The sequence below is a fragment of the Sapajus apella genome, unplaced genomic scaffold (assembly GCF_009761245.1).
Source record: "Sapajus apella isolate SASKATOON/1434 unplaced genomic scaffold, GSC_monkey_1.0 scaffold143, whole genome shotgun sequence".
NCBI lineage: Eukaryota > Metazoa > Chordata > Mammalia > Primates > Cebidae > Sapajus > Sapajus apella.
The window spans coordinates 2,617,365-2,636,449 of record NW_022437083.1 but is presented as its reverse complement, the minus strand read 5'-3'; the positions used below and the strand labels follow the sequence as shown (position 1 = coordinate 2,636,449).

The following is a 19,085-nucleotide window of genomic DNA, read 5'->3' as shown; positions in this document are numbered from 1 at the left end:
AGCACGCTGGCTGGGACACGGTCGCTCTTGCCGGTCCGATGGCGGGAACACGCTGGCTGGGACATGGTCATTCTTGCCGGTCGGTCGCTATTGGACGCTGCCACAGCTGACGGGCCTCATACTGCCCACGCACACGATTTCACCTGGGTTCTTACTGCCTTTTTGTCTTGGGGTCAGCTGTCAGAGCCGCAGTCCTGAGTGGGAACATCCGATAGGCTGAGCTTAGCTCTTGTGCCCCCGTAGCACACACCTAGTTGCCAGGGGATGGGAAGGGGGCTATCTGCCTCCTTGGCATTCTCTCAGTGGCAGCAAGGCCCGTCACAACTCCCACTGTGAGGGGTTCCCTGAACAAGGCCCACCGTGGGGGGCTCCCCGAACACGGCCCACCGTGGGGGGCTCCCTGAACACGGCATGGGGATTTGATGCCACATGGCCAAGTAAGTGACAGATGCCCTCGGCACATGGTAATCGGAGGAGCAAGCGTGGATCCTTGTTGAAGAGGGAGGCTGGTTTTGCTTCGTTTTATTTATTGTTTTGAGACAGCGTCTCGCTCTGTCGTCCAGGCTGAAGTGCGATGGCGTGATCTTGGCTCCCTGCAGCCTCCGTCTCCTGGAATCAAGTGATTCTCCTGCCTCAGCCTCCTGAGTAACTGGGATTAGAGGCGCCCACCACCACACCTGGCTAATTTTTGTATTTTGAGTAGAGACAGGGGTTTGCCATGTTGGCCAGGCTGGTCTTGAACTCCTGACCTCAGGTGATCCACCTGCTTCAGCCTCCCAGAGTGATGGGATTACGGCTGAGAGCCCCCATGCCCGGCCAGGAAGCCAGGTTTGAATGTCAGGTCTGAACCCCTGAACAGGAAATGATTTCAGGAATTGGAAAGACACTGGAACAGGTCAGGTAGCTGAGGTGCAGGCACCAGGCCATGTGGGGGTTGGGCGCCCGTTCTTGTCCAGGGACAGCCGACAGTTGGGCTCAGGGATTAGACAATGGACTTTGGAACCAGCCAGATCTGGGTGTGCATTCTGGTTCCTAACTCTGTGGTCTTGGATGAGTGATTCCATGCGACTTGCATCCCGTACAATGTGAGGATCATAACACCTGCTTTATAAGGTTGCCGTGAAGTTTAGATGACATCGTGTGTGAAGCCCCTGGCCAGAGTCTAGCATGTGGGAGGCCCGGGAAGGGCTGCTGTCCTCCTCACGTGCTCCGCCCCACTGTCCCTTCCTGTCCTCTGCCTGTGGTGAGCTCACGGGCCAGATGGGCTGAAAGGAACACCTGGCTCCCTTGCTGTCCAGGTCCGCCGTGAACTCCACGCCCACGTGCCTCTCCTCCAAGTCTCCTTGCTGCGCGTCAGGAGAGGCTAGCGGACATCAGCTGCAACCAGGCATGTTTCTATGCCAAAAGAGGGGGCTGCCTGGGCCCCCACCAGCAGACCGGAGCTGCGTTGCTGTGCGGAGAGGTACCCAGAAGTTTCTCATGAAGGGCAGCCGGCCCAAGCCCCTCACCCCAGATGTGGCAACAGGACCCTAGCTCCCGTATACTGGAGTATATGTGTCGGGAGGGGGGCTTCGCCTGTTCCCACAGGTGTCCTTGGACTCACCTTGGCACATGTTCTGTGTTTCAGTAAAGAGAGACCTGATCACCCATCTGTGTGCTTCCATCCTGCCTTAAACTTCACTCAGTATGGCCCAGAGGCTGTCTGTTGAGCTGTGAGCTGTGTGCTCTCGCCATTTTGCAGTCTAGGGGCTGTGTATGTGCTCACGGCTCCCTCCTTCCGTCCACTGCCCCAGGTCTTGCTTTGGACTTTGATTAAGCATTTACTGAGACTGGGCTGCAGCCGGTGGAGCCGTGAGCGACAGCAGGCAGAGGCCACCTCTGTTCATCTCAGTGTCCCCTGAGCTAGCAGGGCATCGAGCCTGTGGTAAGGATGCAGAGAATGTGGAATTGACCTGAATTTCAAGTTCTGGACACAAGCAGATTTAAAAGAAAGTCTGCAATGCTTGATTATTCCTCTCATATCTTATAACTTACATATTATTATGTTTTAAAATTAAATGTGGTTTACTTTTTATTATAAAAGTAAAACTTGGCCAGGTGCAGTGGCTCATGCCTGTAATCCCAGTGCTTTGGAAGGCTGAGGTGGGTGGATTGCTTGAGCTCAGTCAGGAGTCTGAGACTGGCCTGGGTAACGTGGTGAAACTCCGTCTCTACAAAAATACACAAATTATTGGGGCGTAATGGTGCACACCTGTATCCCAGGTGCTCTGCGACCGAGGCGGGAGGATCACTCGAACCCGGGAGTTGGAGCAGTCAGCTGAGATCACACCTCTGCACTCCAGTGACAAGGTGAGACCCAAAAAATAAATGAATAAAGAGAAGAAGAAATAAAAGTAAAACTTGCTTATGATTTCAAAATTTTTAAAAATTCCAAAGACCAAGCAGAGTAAGAAGTAGGAAGAAGAGAAAGAAAAAGTTGTCTATAATTGCACCTCTTATACACAACAGTTTATTATTATTTTTTGAGATGAAGTTTCGCTCTAGTTGCCCAGACTGGAGTGCAATGGCGCGATCTTGGGTCACGGCAATGTCCGCCTCCCCGATTCAAGCGATTCTTCTGCCTCAGCCTCCCAAGTAGCTGGGACTACAGGCGTGCACCATCACATCCAGCTAATTTTTTTACTTTTAGTAGAGATAGGGTTTCTCCATGTTGGTGAGGATGGTCTCGAGCTCCTGACCTCAGGTGATCCACCTGCCTTGGCCTCCCAAAGTGCTGGGATTACAGGCGTGAGCCACTGTGCCTGGCCAACAATTTAGTATTTTAAATTGAGACAGGGCCTCACTCTGTCACCCAAACTGCAGTGCAGTGGTGCTGCCATAGCTCACTGCAGCCTCGACCTCCCAGGCTTGGGTGACCCTCCCACCTCAGCCTCCCGAGTAGCTGGGACCAGAGAGTTGCACCACACCTGGCTGCCTTTTGTATTTTTTTGTAGAGATGGGGCTTTACCATGTTGCCCAGGTTTGTCCCGATCTGCTGAGTTCAAGGAATCCTCCCGCCTCGGCCTCCCAAAGTGCTGGGATTACAGGCGTGAGCCACTGTGCCCAGCCTTATACACAGCTGTTATTAGTGTATCTTGTGTATTCAGTTCTTAGTCTCTCCACTTGGATGTTAATAAAATACATACCTTACAGTCACCATTTCTTTTTTTGAGACAGAGTCTCCCTCTGTCGCCCAGGCTAGAGTGCAGTGGCGCAATCTTGGCTCACTGCAGCTTCTGCCTTCTGCCTCAGCCTCCCGAGTAGCTGGGATTACAGGTGTCTGCCACCATGCCCAGCTGTTTTTTTGTTTGTTTGTTTGTTTGTTTTTTGTATTTTTAATAGAGACAGGGTTTCACCATCTTGGCCAGGCTGGTCTTGACCTCCTCAGCTCGTGATCCACCCACCTCGGCCTCCCAAAGTGCTGGGATTACGGGTGCGAGCCACCGCTCCTGGCCGACCTCCACATTTCTAAAATCGAGGTTCCGACCTTTTCCTCTGCACCTGCCCACCTGCATCTTTGCCATCTCAGTTAACGTCGGCTGCATCCTTCAGTTGCTCAAGCCGACATCCTCGGCACTGGTCTTCATTCCTCTCTTTCTCTCACATTTTGCACCGGGAAATTCTGCTGGCTCGACTGCCATCAACCTGTGCCCAGAATGCAGCCCCTCCTCAGCGTCACCACTGCTGCCGCCGAGATGGTCCACAATGCCGGCCCCTCTCACCTGGACCACCGCCAGGCTCCCTGTTCCCGCCTCCGTCTCCTCCCCAGTCTAGTCCCAGTGTGTAGCCAGGGCTGTCCTTCTCCAACATAAGGCAGACCACACCACATCTTTGCTCCAATCCTCCCATTTCACTCAGAAGAAAAGCAGAGCTCCGATGAGGGCTGCAAAGCCGTGCGTGACCTGCAGCCCCTGCCTCCCGTCGTCCCTCTCTGTGCTGCAGCCACGCTGATGCCTTTCTTGTCCCTGAATGCACGGAGCCTGCTCTTGCCTTGGGACCTTTCTGCACATTGTTCAGTCTGCTCAGAAGCCTTCTCCTCTAGATATCCACTGGGCCAACCCTCCACGCCCGCCGTCATTTCCCTTCTCAGTGAGGTCTTCTGCGACCATGCTGCTTTCAGATTCAGTCTCCACTCCTGTATTATTTTCTTTCTTTGTTTTTGAGATGGAGTCTTGCTCTGTCACCCTGGCTGGAGTGCAATGGCGCGATCTTAGCTCAGTGCAACTTCCGCCTCCTGGTTCAAGCAATTCTCATGTCTCAGCCTCCCAAGTAGCTGGGATTACAGGCACCTGCCACCATGCCTGGCTAATTTTTTGTATTTTTTGCAGAAGCGGAGTTTCACTATGTTGTCCAGGCTGGTCTCGATCTCCTGGCCTGATGATCCACCCGCCTCGGCCTCCCAAAGTGCTGGTTTTACAGGCGTGAGCCGCCGGCCTCCCCTTCTGTATTTTGATGTACATTACAGTGCTGATCACAATTGAACATCATACATATTTTATTTGTTTTCTTTGTTATCTGAGTCCCCCAATTAGAATGAAAGATTTTGCCCATTATGGTAACCCCAGTGCCCAGAATGGTACCTGGCACATATCAGGGGATCAGTAAACATTCGTTGGATGAATGAAAGAAACAAGGAGACAAATTGACATTGCTGGGAGCAAGGGGAGTGTGGACGTTCAACTGATCCCTTCGTTTCTGGAGTAGGGCAGAATGGGTTTCATAAAGTAGCTTGGATAAAAATAATCCACTCATCTTGGCACATCTGTTGAGTACCTGCCGCAGAAGAGAGACTGAGCTACGTGTCATGGAGGATTCAAATCTGTTTCTTCTGCCAGGGATTAAAGTTAGACATGTACAGAAATAACAAATTGAAAGTTACACCGCATATAGCAACAACAGGATGCCTTCAATATACAGAGAACTCTTACAGAGCAAGGAAAGAAAAGGCAGACACACCAGCAGAAAAATGGATAAATAGCAGCAGGCGATTCACAAAAGAAGAAATACAAGCGTCCTCTCCTCCCGCCGCCCCACCATGAGGAAGAATGTTTGACTTCATCAAAAACAGGTCAATTAATGCAGTGAGAGAGTGCTTACTGTGCGTCTCGTACTGATCCAGCTGGGTGCTGGGCAAAGGGGCATCTCAAACACTCCTAGTAGGAATGAAATTGGTGCAGCCTTTCTGGAGGACAATTTAACTGACTTATTTAAAGCCTGAAAAATGTACATACCTTTAATTCAGCAGTCTCATTACTGGTTTACCTTAAGGAAATAATTAATAATCTGTGCCTGTTTATAACAACCAATAGATGAAAAAGACAAAACGAAACACAAATGACCTAAAATCTCCCCATGTAACACTTTGGTTAAACATATAGTGTTATTTTACACAGTCTATAGAAGTTGTGTTGAAATGTGTTTATTAAGATGGAAAGAAGTTCATGAAATATTATTTTATCTTATTTTCTTAAAATGGAACTTAAAAATTTTTTAAACTCCAAGCTACCTTTTACACTATCTCTAGAGCTTTTCTCTCCCAAATCAAAGCTACTCCTGCTCCCACCTCCAGGATGAAATCCCCACCTTGGTGTGCAAGGGCCTTCAAGATTTGGCCTCAGCCAACTTCCTTAGCTCCAGGTTCTGTGAGCCCATCTTCCATAACCTATGCTCCCTCCGCAGGGGGCATCGCTAACCCCAGGCACACCTGCTTTCATCTGGAGCTTCTGCCCACCATTTGTCCCCCTTGTCCCTTCCCCTGGAAAACTCCTACTCATTCCTCAAAGCCCAGTTCAGATGGCACCTCTCCATGACTGTCAGATTCCCTGCAGAGGCGCTGATTTCCTGATCTCTTTACTTGTGTTTCTGTTATGACACCGAACATGCTGTATTACAATGTGCTTATTTTATTTACAAGTTTGTTACATTGCACGTGCTCTGGGACAAGCGGCCGCTAGTATTCACCAGTCTTCACAGAAGCTGGCATGGAGCCCTCCACATGAGGGGCTGATGTCTTGGCTGAGCAACAGACGAATGGCGGGCCATGTGAGCAGATGGCCCCAGAAGTTGAGGGAGCTCTGAAAGTTAAGAAAATGGCATTCAGTATTGAAGTCAAACAAAATGTAAATTTAACGATAAATTGTTACAAAGCTGCACTCCAATTAGGTATGAATGGAGCAGTTTACAAAGGTGACAACACCACTGTTACATAAACCCGATTCTTAGTTTTTCTTCTCTTGCTTTGTACCTCCTCACATTGGTGGTACCTAATACAGTGGCTCACGTCATCTTAAGTGCTGCATACGAGGACACGCGTGTACATACAACGCTGATTATCGTTGTTTTTGGAAGTCAAAAATTTGTGAAATTTGACTACCTTTAAAAATCTGTAAAATAAGGAGTATACAAATTAGAGGCCGAGTGTCATCTCAGCACTTTGAGAGGCTGAGGGGGGCAGATTGCTTGAGGCCCGGAGTTTGAGACCAGCCTGGGCAACGTGGTGAAACCCTGTCCCTACTAAAAATAGAAAAATTAGCAGGCCGTGGTGGCTCACACCTGTAATCCCAGCTACTCAGGAGGCCGAGGCAGGAGAATTTTGCTTGAACCCGGGAGGCAGAGGTTGCAGTGAGCTGAGATTGCGCCACTGCACTCCAGCCTGAGCAGCTGAGCGGGACCCTGTCTCAGACACAACAACAACAACAAAACAGATTAGAAGCATTTGGGAACTAAAGTGTATAATTATGATTGCATGTGGGGGGCGGGCAATAAAGAGGAAGAAAGAGAGAATGTGTGTGTGTTTGCGTGTGTGTGTGTGTCTGTGTGTCTGTGTGTCTCTGTGTGTGTGTCTCTGTGTGTGTCTCTGTGTGTGTCTGTGTGTCTGTGTGTCTGTGTGTGTCTCTGTGTGTGTGTCTGTGTGTGTCTCTGTGTGTGTTTGCGTGTGTGTCTCTGTGTGTGTCTGTGTGTGTGTCTGTGTGTCTGTGTGTGTGTGTCTCTGTGTGTGTGTGTCTCTGTGTGTGTCTGTGTGTGTGTTTGCGTGTGTGTGTGTGTCTCTGTGTGTGTCTGTGTGTCTGTGTGTGTGTGTCTCTGTGTGTGTCTGTGTGTGTTTGTGTGTGTGTCTGTGTGTGTCTCTGTGTGTCTGCGTGTGTCTGTGTGTGTGTGTCTCTGTGTGTCTCTGTGTCTGTGTGTGTCTGTGTGTGTGTTTGCGTGTGTGTGTCTGTGTCTCTGTGTGTGTGTCTCTCTGTGTGTCTGTGTGTGCTTGCGTGTGTGTGTCTGTGTGTGTGTCTGTGTGTGTGTGTCTGTGTGTGTGTTTGCGTGTGTGTGTCTGTGTGTGTGTCTGTGTGTCTCTGTGTGTGTCTCTGTGTGTGTCTGTGTGTGTGTCTCTGTGTGTGTGTGTCTGTGTCTGTGTGTGTTTGCGTGTGTGTGTTTGCGTGTGTGTCTGTGTGTCTGTGTGTGTGTCTCTGTGTGTGTGTGTCTGTATGTGTGTGTTTGTGTGTATGTGTGTGTGTGTGTGTGTGTGTATTCCTGGAAATGATCAAACTTAGCAGGAGTAATATTACCAAACCAACAGGAGCCAGAAGCACCCGGAGAAAACTCTCCAGCAATGTAAGATTCTAAAGGAGTGTGCATGTGAGGTAAAACTGTCACATGTGTTACAAAGACAAATGGAAGCGTAGTCCTAAACAAGACAGCCCGTGTAAAGTCCCCTGCGACTCTGCGTGAACTCTGAGTTGCTGAAGCTCCACAGCAATGATGAAGACAGCATGAGGTGGAACTTTCTGCCCAGAGACCTCATCCGAAGCTTCTGCCACAGCCAGTCCTGCCTCCATCCTTTGTGAGGGGACCGGCCACCAAATTATGCACAGCAGCGAATGGACGCGAATTCCGTGGGCATGCCCTGCACCGTCATGAGTGGGCAGTACACCACTTTCTGGTCCCAGTAAGTGCCTAAAGGAGCACATCATGCCAGTTACCTATCACTCATCATCCTGGTCATGAAGCCGCTTACTTCAGGCCTGCGGGGAGTTTCTGGAAGGCTCCTTCCAGAGCAGGGAAGAATGGGCAAGGGAATCTGTGTCTCTGGCCAAGCTTTGTCCCAGATAGCTCCCTCTGCCACTCCTGAGCCACTGAATCTGTTCCAGCTGCCTGCCACCAGCAGGGGACAGGGGTCTGCGCCCTTCTCCCTACCAAGCAAACTCATGCCTGGCACCCTGGAGTAGAGCTGGTCAGTTCTTTTATTCCAGGCTCAAAGTGACAGAATCCAGACCACTCAGAGCCAGGGAGTAAGCTGAGGAAAACGCACGGTTGCGACCTTGTCCTTCCAACTGTCCCACTCACGAAGGGGCAGCTCCCTGTCCAGCTAGAGAAGGGTGTCCCCAGGTGCCTCTCCTTTCCCGTGACGTCTCCTCCTCCCTCGCAGTCAGGGCCTCAGTAGCTTTGACTGGGCTCACCAAGAAAATACAGGGTGTCCAGTTAAATTAGAGCCTTGGATAAATGATGAACACTTAAAAACACAAGAATGTCCAAAATGGTTCATGGGATATCTTTATAGTAAACCAATTATTTGTGATTAATCTGAAATTTAAGCTGGCCTTCCTGTATTTTCATTTGCTAAATCAGACAGACTTACTTTTATTAGTTTATTTTTTTGAGATGAAGTCTCGCTCTGTCGCCCAGGCTGGAGTGTAGTGGTGCCATCTCAGCTCACTGCAACCTCCGCCTCCCGGGTTCAAGGGATTCTCCTGTCTCAGCGTCCTGAGTAGCTGGGACTACAAGCGTGCACCACCACCCCTGGCTAATTTTTTTAATTTCAGTGGAGATGGGGTTTCACTATGTTGGTCAGGCTGGTCTCGAACTCCTGACCTCGGGTGATCCACCTGCCTCGGTCTCCCAAAGTGCTGGGATTACAGGCATGAGCCACCATGCCTGGCCCAGAAAGCCCTACTTTTCATGTATCCTCTACCACCAGGGTCCCCACCTCCTCTTTTCTCTCCAATCTGCAGGGCTCCTTCAGCGGTAGCAAGTCCCCATCATTCTCCCCGGCGTTGGATCTCTTGTCTTCTTCGGGAGAACACACAAACTCCGTCCTCCCGCTGCCTCCGTTGCTCAGTGGGAGCAGGGGAAGCTTAGTGCCTGCAGATGGACGGGGGAGGAGGGACTTTGGGTTTGGGGCGGCCTGCTTCCCATTTGCTGCTTCGCTTTTGCTCTTCCTGGTTTCCCTTCTCCACGGTTGATGGTGCGCAGTGCCTGCTGCAGCCGTGTGTCCAACCGCATATGTGTGAGTCATTGGCTGTGTTGTAACGTTTGGACCTTCTGCTGTCTCCGACCTTGAGTCACATGACGAAGCCCTCATGGACTTGGGATTCTGGTGGCCAGGTGAGGGCAGCCTCAGCTCCATCGTGCCTGCAGGCCTCTCCCTCCCTCACAACGGGCGGGTGGTTGGCTCCCAAGCTGCCCCCTTAGTGCCATGTGTGCTTAATTCTTTAAAAAATTTAAATATATTCGTTTAAAAATCATCTTTTAAATAATCAAATTTACTTTTTTTTAGAGCAGTTTTAGGTTCACAGCAAAATTTTCCTGAGTGGGAAATACAGAAGTTCCCGTATACCCCCTGCCACACACCATCTACAAACGCACAGCCTCCCCGCCATCAGCATCCTGCACCGGAGAGGTGCATTTGTGACGGTTGATGCATCCACAGCAACATACCCTCATCACTCAAAGTCCAGGGTTTACAGTTCACTTTTGGCGTCGGACATTCTCCATTCAGCAGTGTATCTGCTGGCCGGGCGCAGTGGCTCATGCCTGTAATCCCAGCACTTTGGTAGGCAGATCTCTTGAGGTCAGGAGTTCAAGAACAGCCTGGGAAACATGGTGAAACCCTGACTCTATAAAAATACAAAAATTAGCTGAGCATGGCGTTGTGTGCCTGTAATTCCAGCTACTTGGGAGACTGAGGCAGGAGAATCACTTGAACCCAGGAGGCGGAGGTTGCAGTGAGCCAAGGTCATGCCACTGCAGTCCAGCCTGGGCAACACAGCAAGGCTCCATCTCAAAAAATAAAATAAAATAAAATATGTTTCTGCCGTTGTAGTATCATACAGAAAAACAAGTATTTTCAGTGCCCTAAAACTCCTCTGTGCTCCACCTGTTCAGCCCTAACCCCTGGCAACCATGAATCTTTTTACTGTCTTCATAATTTTGCCCTCTCCAGAATGTCATATAATGGGAATCATGAGGTAAGTAGCCTTTTCAGATTGCTTTCTTTCACATAGTAATATGCATTTAGGTTATCTGTATGGATTCCATGGCTGTATAGTTCATCTCATTTAGCACTGAATGACATTCCATCATCTGAATGTTCCATAGGTCCCCTGTTAATATTCCATCGTCTGAATGTTCCGTAGGTCCCCTGCTGAAGGACATCTTGATTGCTTCCAAGTTTTGGCAATTATGAATAAAGCTGCTATAAACATCCATGTACAGGTTTTTGTGTGGACAAAAAAGTTTTCCGTCCCTTTGGGTAAATACCACAGAGTGTGACTGATAGACTGTATAGTAAGAGTATGGTTTAATTTTGTAAGAAGCTGCCAAATTGTCTTCCGAAGTGGTTGTAGCATTTTGCCCTCCCACCAGCAATGAAGGAGTGTCCCTGCTGCTCCATATCCTGACCAGCATTTGAAGTTTTCAGTGCTATGAACTTTGGTCATTCTTTTCTTTTTCTTTTGAAGGTCTCACTGTGGTGCTCATGGAGTGCAGCGGTGCGATCACAGCTCATGCAGCCTCGACCTCCTGGGCTCCAGCAATCCTCCCACCTCAGCCTCCAGAGTAGCTGGGACCGCAGTCATGTGCTATCATACCCATATCATTTGTAAATTTTTTGTAGACATGGGGTCTCGCTTTGTTGCCCAGACTGGTCTCAAACTCCTGGGCTCAAGTGATCCTCGCGCTTCCGCCTCCCAAAGTGCTGGGAACGTCGGTGTGGGCCACTGTGCCAGGCGATTTTGGTCATTCTAATAGGCGTGTATTGGCATCGTGCTGTCTGCCATCCCTAATGACGTATGACGCTCACCATCTTTTCAGATGCCCATGTGCCATGTGAATATCTTCTTTAGTGACATGTATGGTTTTTTTTTTTTTGCCCCTTAAAAAAACTGGGTTGTTCATTTTCTTATTGTTGAGTTGTAAGAGTTATATAATTGATTTGTATAATTAATTATTTGAGACAAAGTCTTGCTCTGTCACGCAGGCTGGAGTACAGTGGCATGGTCTCAGCTCACTGCAACCTCCACCTCCTGGGTTCAAACAGTTCACTGCCTCAGCCTCCCAAGTAGCTGGGATTACAGGTGTGTGCCACCACGCCCAGCTAATTTTTGTATTTTCAGTTGAGACGGGGTTTCACCGTATTGTCCAGGCTGGTCTTGAACTCCTGACCTCAAGGGATCTGCCCACCTTGGCCTCCCAAAGTGCTGGGATTTCAGGTGTGAGTCATTGCACCCAGCTCTTTGTATATTTTAAATAACAGTCTTTTATCAGATGTGACTTTTGCAAACGTTTTCTCCCAGTCTGCAACTAGCCTTTTCATTCTCTAGCCATTGCCTTTCACAGAGAAGAAGTTTTTAATGTTAATGAAGCTCAGCTCATCACTGATTTCCTTCATGGATCACGCCTTTGGTATTGTATCTAAAAAGCCATTACCATACCCAAGGTCATTTAGGTTTTCTCCTGTTATCTTCTGGAGTCTTACAGTTTTGCATTTTACTGAGGTTTATGCTTCGTTTTGCGTTTTTATGAAACGTATAAGGTCTGTGTCTAGATTTTTTTTTTCGTGTGTGGATGTCCACTTGTCCCAGCGTCCGTTTGTTGAAAACACTGTCTGTGCTCCATTGTGTGGCTTCTGCTCCTTTGTCAAAGATCAGTTGACACATTTATATAGGTCTATTAGAAACATTACTTTTAATACTCTGGGCTCTCTATCCTGTTCCGTTGATCTGTCTGCCTATTCTTTTGCCAGTATCATGCTGTTTTCATTATTATAGCTTTAGAGTAAGCCTTGAAGTCAGGTGGTACTAGTCCTGGGACTGTTCTCCATCAATATTGAGTTGACTATTTTGGATCTTTTCCTCTCCACATAAACTTAGACCCAGTTTACTAATTGTGTTATTATGTAGAATCTGTAGATCAAGTTAGCTATCTTGATCTGCTGCTATCTTAATATTGAGAACCGCTGTCTTGATAATATTCAGTCTTTTGGCCTGGTGCAGTGGCTCATACCTGTAATCCCAACACTTTGGGAGGCAGAGGCGGTTGGATCACCTGAGGGCAGGAGTTTGAGACCAGCCTGGCCAAAATGTCAAAACCCCGTCTCTACTAAAAACACAAAACAGTTAGCCAGGTGTGATGGTGGTGCCTGTAATTCCAGCTATTTGGGAGGCTGAAGCAGAAGAATGACTTGACCTTGGGAGGCGGAGGTGGCAGTGAGCTGAGATGGCGCCACTGCGCTCCAGCCTGGGTGACGGAGCGAGACCCTGTCTCAAAAAAAAAATATTGAGTCTTCCTATTCATGAACATAGAATATCTTTCCATTTGTGAAGTTTTTCGTTGATATCTTTCATCAGAGTTTTATAGTTTTCCTCATATAGATCTTGTACATATTTTGTTACATTTATATCTCAGTATTTCATTTTGGGGGATGCTAATGTAAATGGTAATGTATTTTAAATTTTATTATTATTTTTTCTTTTTTTGTTTCCTGTCTTTCTCAAATATTTTAAATTCTAAATTCCAATTGTTCTTTGCTGGCACGTAAGAAATCTGTTAACTTTGGGACACCATCCTTACACCATGAAGCTTGGCTGAAATTGCTTCTTTGTTCTAGGGATTTTTCCTTTTGTCGGCTCTTAGATTCTTTTACATAGATGATTGTGACATCTGTGAACAAAAACAGTTTTATTTCCTCCTCTGTAGTCTATATGCCTTTTAGTTCCCTTTTTTGCCTTGTTGCACTGGCCAAGACCTCCATATGATGTTGAAAAGTGATAGTGACAGGGGACATCCTTGCCTTGTTCCTAATCTTGGGGGAAAGCATCTAGTTTCTCACCGTTAAGGATGATGTTAGCTGTAGGTTTTTGTAGATATTCTTTATCAAGTTGAGGAAGTTCTTATTTCTAATTTACTGAGAATTTTTATCATGAACAGGGGTTGGATTTTGTCAAATGCTTTTCCTACATCTACTGATATGATCATGTCATTTTTCTTCTTGCCTGTTGATATATTAGCTGATTTTTGAATATTGAACCAGTCTTGCATACGTGGGATGAATCCCTCTTGGTCATGGCCTGCAATTCTTTTCTTTTTTTGAGACGGAGTCATGCTCTGTCGCCAGACTGGAGTGCAGTGGTGTGATATCGGCTCACTGCAAGCTCCGCCTCCCAAGTTCAAGCGATTCTCCTGCCTCAGCCTCCTGAGTAGCTGAGATTACGGGTATGCCACACCACACCCAGATAATTTTGTATTTTTCACCATGTTGGCCACGATGGTCTTAATCTCCTGACCTCATGATCTGCCCCGCCTCAGCCTCCCAAAGTGCTGGGATTACAGGTGTGAGCCACTGCGCCCGGCCATCATGGCCTGTACAGGTATTGATCGACTTACGACCTATGCAACTTACGACCATTCGACTTTACGACCACAATCGCTAGCCACGACTGCTCCGCGTCTGGCAGCGCAAACGTTGCCCAGGTGGGCGTACGACAGTGCGGACCAGCTTCCGGCAGCACTACCATCTCCACATGCACCATTTCGACTGTACATATAGCCTACTCAACTTACGACCAAATCGTGTTACGACCGGTCCGCAGTCCCGACCATGGTTGTAAGTCGAGCACTAGCTGTAATTCTTTTTACATATGTTGAACTTGATTTGCTAATATTTTGTTGCTAATTTTTGCATCTTTGTGAGAGATACTGGTCTTTAGTCTTCTGGTAATGTCTTTGGTTTTGATATTAGAGTGACAAATGACTTAGGGAGTAGTCCTCCTGCTTCTGTCTTCTGGAAAAGATTGCAGAAAATAGGTATTATTTTCTCTTTAAATATTTGGTATAATTCACCAGTGAACCCCTCTGTGTTGTGTGCTTAATTCTTGATAAATGAATGCTGTGACTATGTTTTTGTATGGAGACTTCATTACATTGCACTTTGGGGAGTCTAATGGTAAAGCTACAGCTCTGTACATAAGACAGTGGCTTTGCCTATTGGGAGAACTCATTCTCCATATAGAGTGGACAGTTTGGAGTCTGCTCAGATCAAAGACTGTGATGGCAAATAGTGAGTGTCAACTTGATTGGACTGAGGATGCAAAGTATTGTTCCTGGTGTGTCTGTGAGAGTGTTGCCAATGGAGACTAATATTTGAATCAGTGGACCGGGAGAGGCAGACCCACTCTGAATCTGGGTAGGCACAGTCTAATCAGCTGCCAGCATACCCAGAGCAAGGCAGGCAGAGGAACATGGAAGGCTAGACTTGCTGAGTCTTCCAGCCTCACGTTTCTCCCATGCTGGGTGCCTCCTGCCCTCAAACATTGGACTTGAGGTTCTTCAGCTGTTGGACTCTTGCACTTACACCAGTGGTTTGTCAGGGGCCCTCGGGCCCTCGGCCACAGACTGAAGGCTGCACTGTCAGCTTCCCTGCTTCTGAGGTCGGATTCAGACCGGCTTCCTTACTTCCTAGCTTGTAGACAGCCTGTGGTGGAACTTCACCTTGTGATCATGTGAGTCAATACTCCTTAGTAAACTCCACTTCGTATACACATCTATTAGTCCTGTCCCTCTAGAGAACCCTAGTACAAAGGTCATATATATATGCATATGGAGAGAGAGAGAGAGAGGCGAGCTCTGTCGCCCAGGCTGGAGTGCAGTGGCACGATCTCAGCTCACTGCAACCTCTACCTCCCAGATTCAAAAGATTCTCCTGCCTCAACCTCCTGAGTAGCTGGGATTACAGGCGTGCACCACCATCCCTGGCTAATTTTTGTGTTTTAATAGAGACGGGGTTTCACCATGTTGGCCAGGCTGGTCTCAAACTCCTGGCCTCAAGTGATCCGCCTGCCTTGGCCTCCCAAAGTGCTGGGATTACAGGCATGAGCCACTGCACCCAATCAAAGATCATATTTCTTTGGGTGCTTCCTTCACACCATTTACCCACCCACAAGAGTGAGCTTGAACACCGACTCTGTGCCACGTGACCTCCTTTCTCACGCCATGATTGCATGTTATTGGACCAGGCATAAACAACGGACGTAAATTGGACCAATCAGATTCTCTCTTCAGGGATTTGTGATTTAGAACTAAGAGGCAGCTACCTGGTTTCTGCATAAAGTTGGAATTGAGGTTTTGCAGGAATTGTGGACCAGTTGTGTTGGAGTTGTTACACCAGATAGGTGTAAGAGTCCTGCCTGCTGAGAGGATGATGTGGGAGCTGATCAGGTTGCTGGGGACTAGTAGAGGCAGGGTAGGGCTGAGGGGCTGTGGGATGGAGAACCTCAGAACACTCCGTCTGGGGTCCCGGAAAGGACGGAGAAGGTATATTAGGGATCAGGTCCTCCAGATCTAAGGGTGGGGGGTGGCACGTTTCTTGAGTTGGTTCCTGGACAGGGGGCCAAAATGGTTTAATCCCTCTTCCATGAAACAGGGGAATGGGGACAGCCACCAGACAGGAAAAGACACTGCATTTATCCTTTTACAATTTTGTGAAATTGACGGACAAGCAGGCAGGGATGGGTCCTGGGAGAGAGAGTCTGGGGCACTCCATCTTGGGGTATCTCTGTCCTCCTTAGAGGGTGGGGGAAGAAGCAGGTGATGAGGAGCATGAAGCAAGGTTGGGGGAGCAATGGAGGATTTCCAACATGGGTAACCAAGGGCTGACCAGGGCTGGACCAGCTGCTCCTACTCTACCACCTGCCCAACACGCCACCTCCACACCCTGTGCCCTCTGATGGTTGGGAGAAGCCTGTGCCCAGCCCTTTGGCCACCACAAGAAAATCAGGAATAGAATCCCTGCGTTTGAAGACAAAAAAAGTCAGAGGGACTTTATTTAAATAGACTTTAATTAGAAGTACACCAGAGAATTTTGTGTGCAGAAGCATTTTGGTTAACTTAGAGCCATCCCTGCATGATGAAATCTGGCGTGTGTGTGTGTGCATGTATATGTGCCTGTGTGTGCACACGTGCGCGTGTGCGCACATGTGTGTGTGTGTAGGTGTGTGCGCACGCATGTGCATGTGTGCACAGGCCAGTGTCCTCCTGTGGGTGTGTGTGTGCATGTGTGTGCGTGCGTGTGTGCGCACGTGTATGTGTGTGTAGGTGTGTGCGCGCACACGTGTGTGCATGTAGGTGTGCGCGCGCGTGTGTGCACGTGTAGGTGTGTGTGCGTGCGTGTGTGCGCACGTGTGTGTGCATGTAGGTGTGTGCGCACGCGTGTGTGCACGTGTATGTGTGTGTGTATGTGTGTGTGCGCACACGTGTGTGTGCGCGTGGGTGTGTGCGCGCGTGTGTGCGCACATGTGTGTGTATGTGTAGGTGTGTGCGCACGCACTTGCATGTGTGCGCAGTCCAGTGTCCTCCTGTGGGTGTGGGTGTGTCCGTGTGAGGACCCATCCATGCACGTTTGGTCCTTATGGCCCCCCGTGTGCCCCTGCGCCTACCCACAAGGCACAGTCTTGTCTTGAGGCCCAGTATTCATTCTCCTTGAAGAATCCCAGTAGTCTTCAGCCACCTTCCCTTTTCCAGTCTCAAAAGCAATGGCGTCTTAGGTGTGTGGTGAGGATGGGGTGGGTCTTGAGGTATCCTAGGCCACAGCTGCCCCTTCAAGGTGAGGCCTCAGCTTTCCGTGTCCAGAGGATAGGAGAATCTGGTCCTGGAGCAACCCCAGAAGTGCAGGACCACAAACGTCCCGAACCCCAGCAGCAAGAGGGCACCGAGGGCCCCAAAGAAGATCCCGAAGAACGCTTCGAGTTTCATGCTCAGGTGCTCACAGTGCTCACCCCAGGCCGTGTAGATGGAGAAGGACACACAGCTGGGGACCGAGAGAGAGACAGCGTGGTCAGAGGCGGGTGCTCAGCCTCCCAGCCTCTCTTCTTCTGCTGGGGCAGAGGAGGTTCTCTAGGAGAGGCTGGGCTCGCCCCACTCTCTGGAGAGAGAGACTGAGTCAGCCCTGAGGTCATGCTGAAGAGACCACTGGGCAAAGGAGGCAGGTGTGGGCTTTAAAACGTGGGTCTAGGCCAGGGATGGTGGTTCCTGCCTGTAATCCCAGCACTTTGGGAGGCCAAGGTGGGCGGATCACCTGAGGTTGGGAGTTCAAGACCAGCCTGAACCAACGTGGTGAAACCCCCGTCTCTACTAAAAATACAAATACTAGTCAGGCGTGGTGGTGCGCACCTGTAATCCCAGCTCCCGGGGAGGTGGAGGCAGGAGAATCGCTTGAACCCGGGAGGCAGAGGTTGCAGTGAGCTGAGAACACAACACTGCACTCCAGCCTGGGTGGCAGAGAGGTACTCAGTCTCAAAAATTAAAAAATAAAAAAGTTTGGCTTTGGAAACCGTACCCTGCTCTTAACCTACTGGGTCCCCGGGCAGTTTCCTTCTCATCTCTCAGCTGCCATTTTCTCATCTTTGAAGTGGTTCTAATACCTGCTGTGGCTCCTCTGGGTCTCAGAGGTAATATAGCACCTTTCTTCTCCACACAAAGCAGGCACTCACAACCCGCCTTTTCTCCACTGTCCCTCTTCCCTGGCCTCCGATTTCTCTCCGATCTCAAAGGGAGCCATCCTAATTCCTGGGCCCTTGCAGGGTCTTGCCCAGCTTGGGCTCCCCAGCACTCATCCACTCCTGGCCGTGACCCTACGCACCTGCAGCGGGGCCCGCTGGGTAGGTGCTGGCACTGGCCTCCGTGGTCACAGTAGCCCCTACTGCACGGGGACACACAGGTGAAGCCGCTCTGGGGGTCGTAAACCAGCTCATAGCCCTTGTAGCCACTGCATGTGAAGTAAGCCCTCAGCATGCTCACGTTCACTGTCAGGAGGAACACAGACAAACACAGAAAGCAACCGATGAACACGAAATCCTTCTGAGAAACGGCTAGAGAAGTGCACGGATACACATGTCCCTGGACATTCAGATCAGCACGGTGGAGAATGGTAACAACGTTTCAGACATATGTCCCTGGACATTCAGATCAGCACGGTGGACAATGGCAGCAACGTTTCAGAAGTGGGGTCTGGTTAAATAAACCACTGCATGTCGTTACCAGGGATGACAGTTTCCTATGGGAAATGCTTTGAAGGTGGCCAGACCTGAGCTGAAACTCAAACTCTGCTCCTAACTAGCTGTGTGATTCAGGGAACGTTCCTTATCTCTTGCAGCTTCAGTTTCCTTGTGTTTAAAAGCATAGGAACTTACACTGCCGTGAGATTTAAATGCGATAATATGTCCACAATACTTAGTGCACTGCCCGACACACAGTAAACACTCAAAAAATGGAAATGATTATTATAACATATTTTAAAATGTGACACCACATTCAAACACACCATTATAAGGCAATATGTCAAATGGGAATATGGACACAATAGATGAGATACTCTGTTCACAGCTGTGTAAGGAGGAGGTTGTCAGACATTAGGAATGATTTGATCCTTCAGTAAAAAACCAACGTGTGAAGGTTCCTAGGCATAAAAGAAAGTTCAGAAGGGTTTGTACAAAATGTTGTTGTCTCTGGGGATTGGAATTACAGGTTTTTCTTTCTTCTGTCTTCCTTTTGTTAAATGTATGTTTCCTAAAGTTTCTGCAATAAACATATGATACTTATATAATAAAAATTTTAGGTTTTCAGCCAGGCACGGTGGCTCACGCCTGTAATCCTAGTACTTTAGGAGGCCAAGGCGGGTGGATCGCCTTAGGTCAGGAGTTCAAGACCAGCCTGGCCAACATGGTGAAACCCAGTCTCTACTAAAAATACAAAAATTAGCTGGGCGTGGTGGTGTGCACCTATAATCCCAG

General features: G+C 48.8%; 2 protein-coding genes and 1 long non-coding RNA gene across 4 annotated transcripts in view; 1 reads left to right on the top strand and 2 right to left on the bottom strand.

Annotated features, from left to right (window-relative positions):
* Positions 1 to 1,693, top strand: part of MUC20 (mucin 20, cell surface associated) — a 9,491-nt gene extending 7,798 nt beyond the window's left edge. For both annotated transcript variants that reach the window (XM_032264183.1, XM_032264182.1), the window contains one exon: positions 1,299 to 1,693. In XM_032264183.1, the coding sequence (XP_032120074.1) occupies positions 1,299 to 1,367 (69 nt within the window). In that variant the 3' untranslated portion in view covers positions 1,368 to 1,693. The remainder of the gene's footprint in view (positions 1 to 1,298) is intronic.
* A 3,768-nt stretch (positions 1,694 to 5,461) lies between these two features.
* LOC116540620 lies at positions 5,462 to 9,149 on the bottom strand. The gene is made up of 2 exons (XR_004264522.1): positions 9,011 to 9,149; positions 5,462 to 6,113 (listed from the first exon to the last, which is right to left on the bottom strand). It is a non-coding gene; the product is annotated as an uncharacterized LOC116540620 (long non-coding RNA).
* A 7,453-nt stretch (positions 9,150 to 16,602) lies between these two features.
* LOC116540612 (mucin-4-like) overlaps positions 16,603 to 19,085 on the bottom strand; it is a 27,791-nt gene continuing 25,308 nt past the window's right edge. Inside the window, exons 23-24 of the mRNA XM_032264168.1 lie at positions 17,936 to 18,098; positions 16,603 to 17,104 (exon numbers count right to left, since the gene is read on the bottom strand). Of these exons, the coding sequence (XP_032120059.1) occupies positions 16,909 to 17,104; positions 17,936 to 18,098 (359 nt within the window). The 3' untranslated portion in view covers positions 16,603 to 16,908. The remainder of the gene's footprint in view (positions 17,105 to 17,935; positions 18,099 to 19,085) is intronic.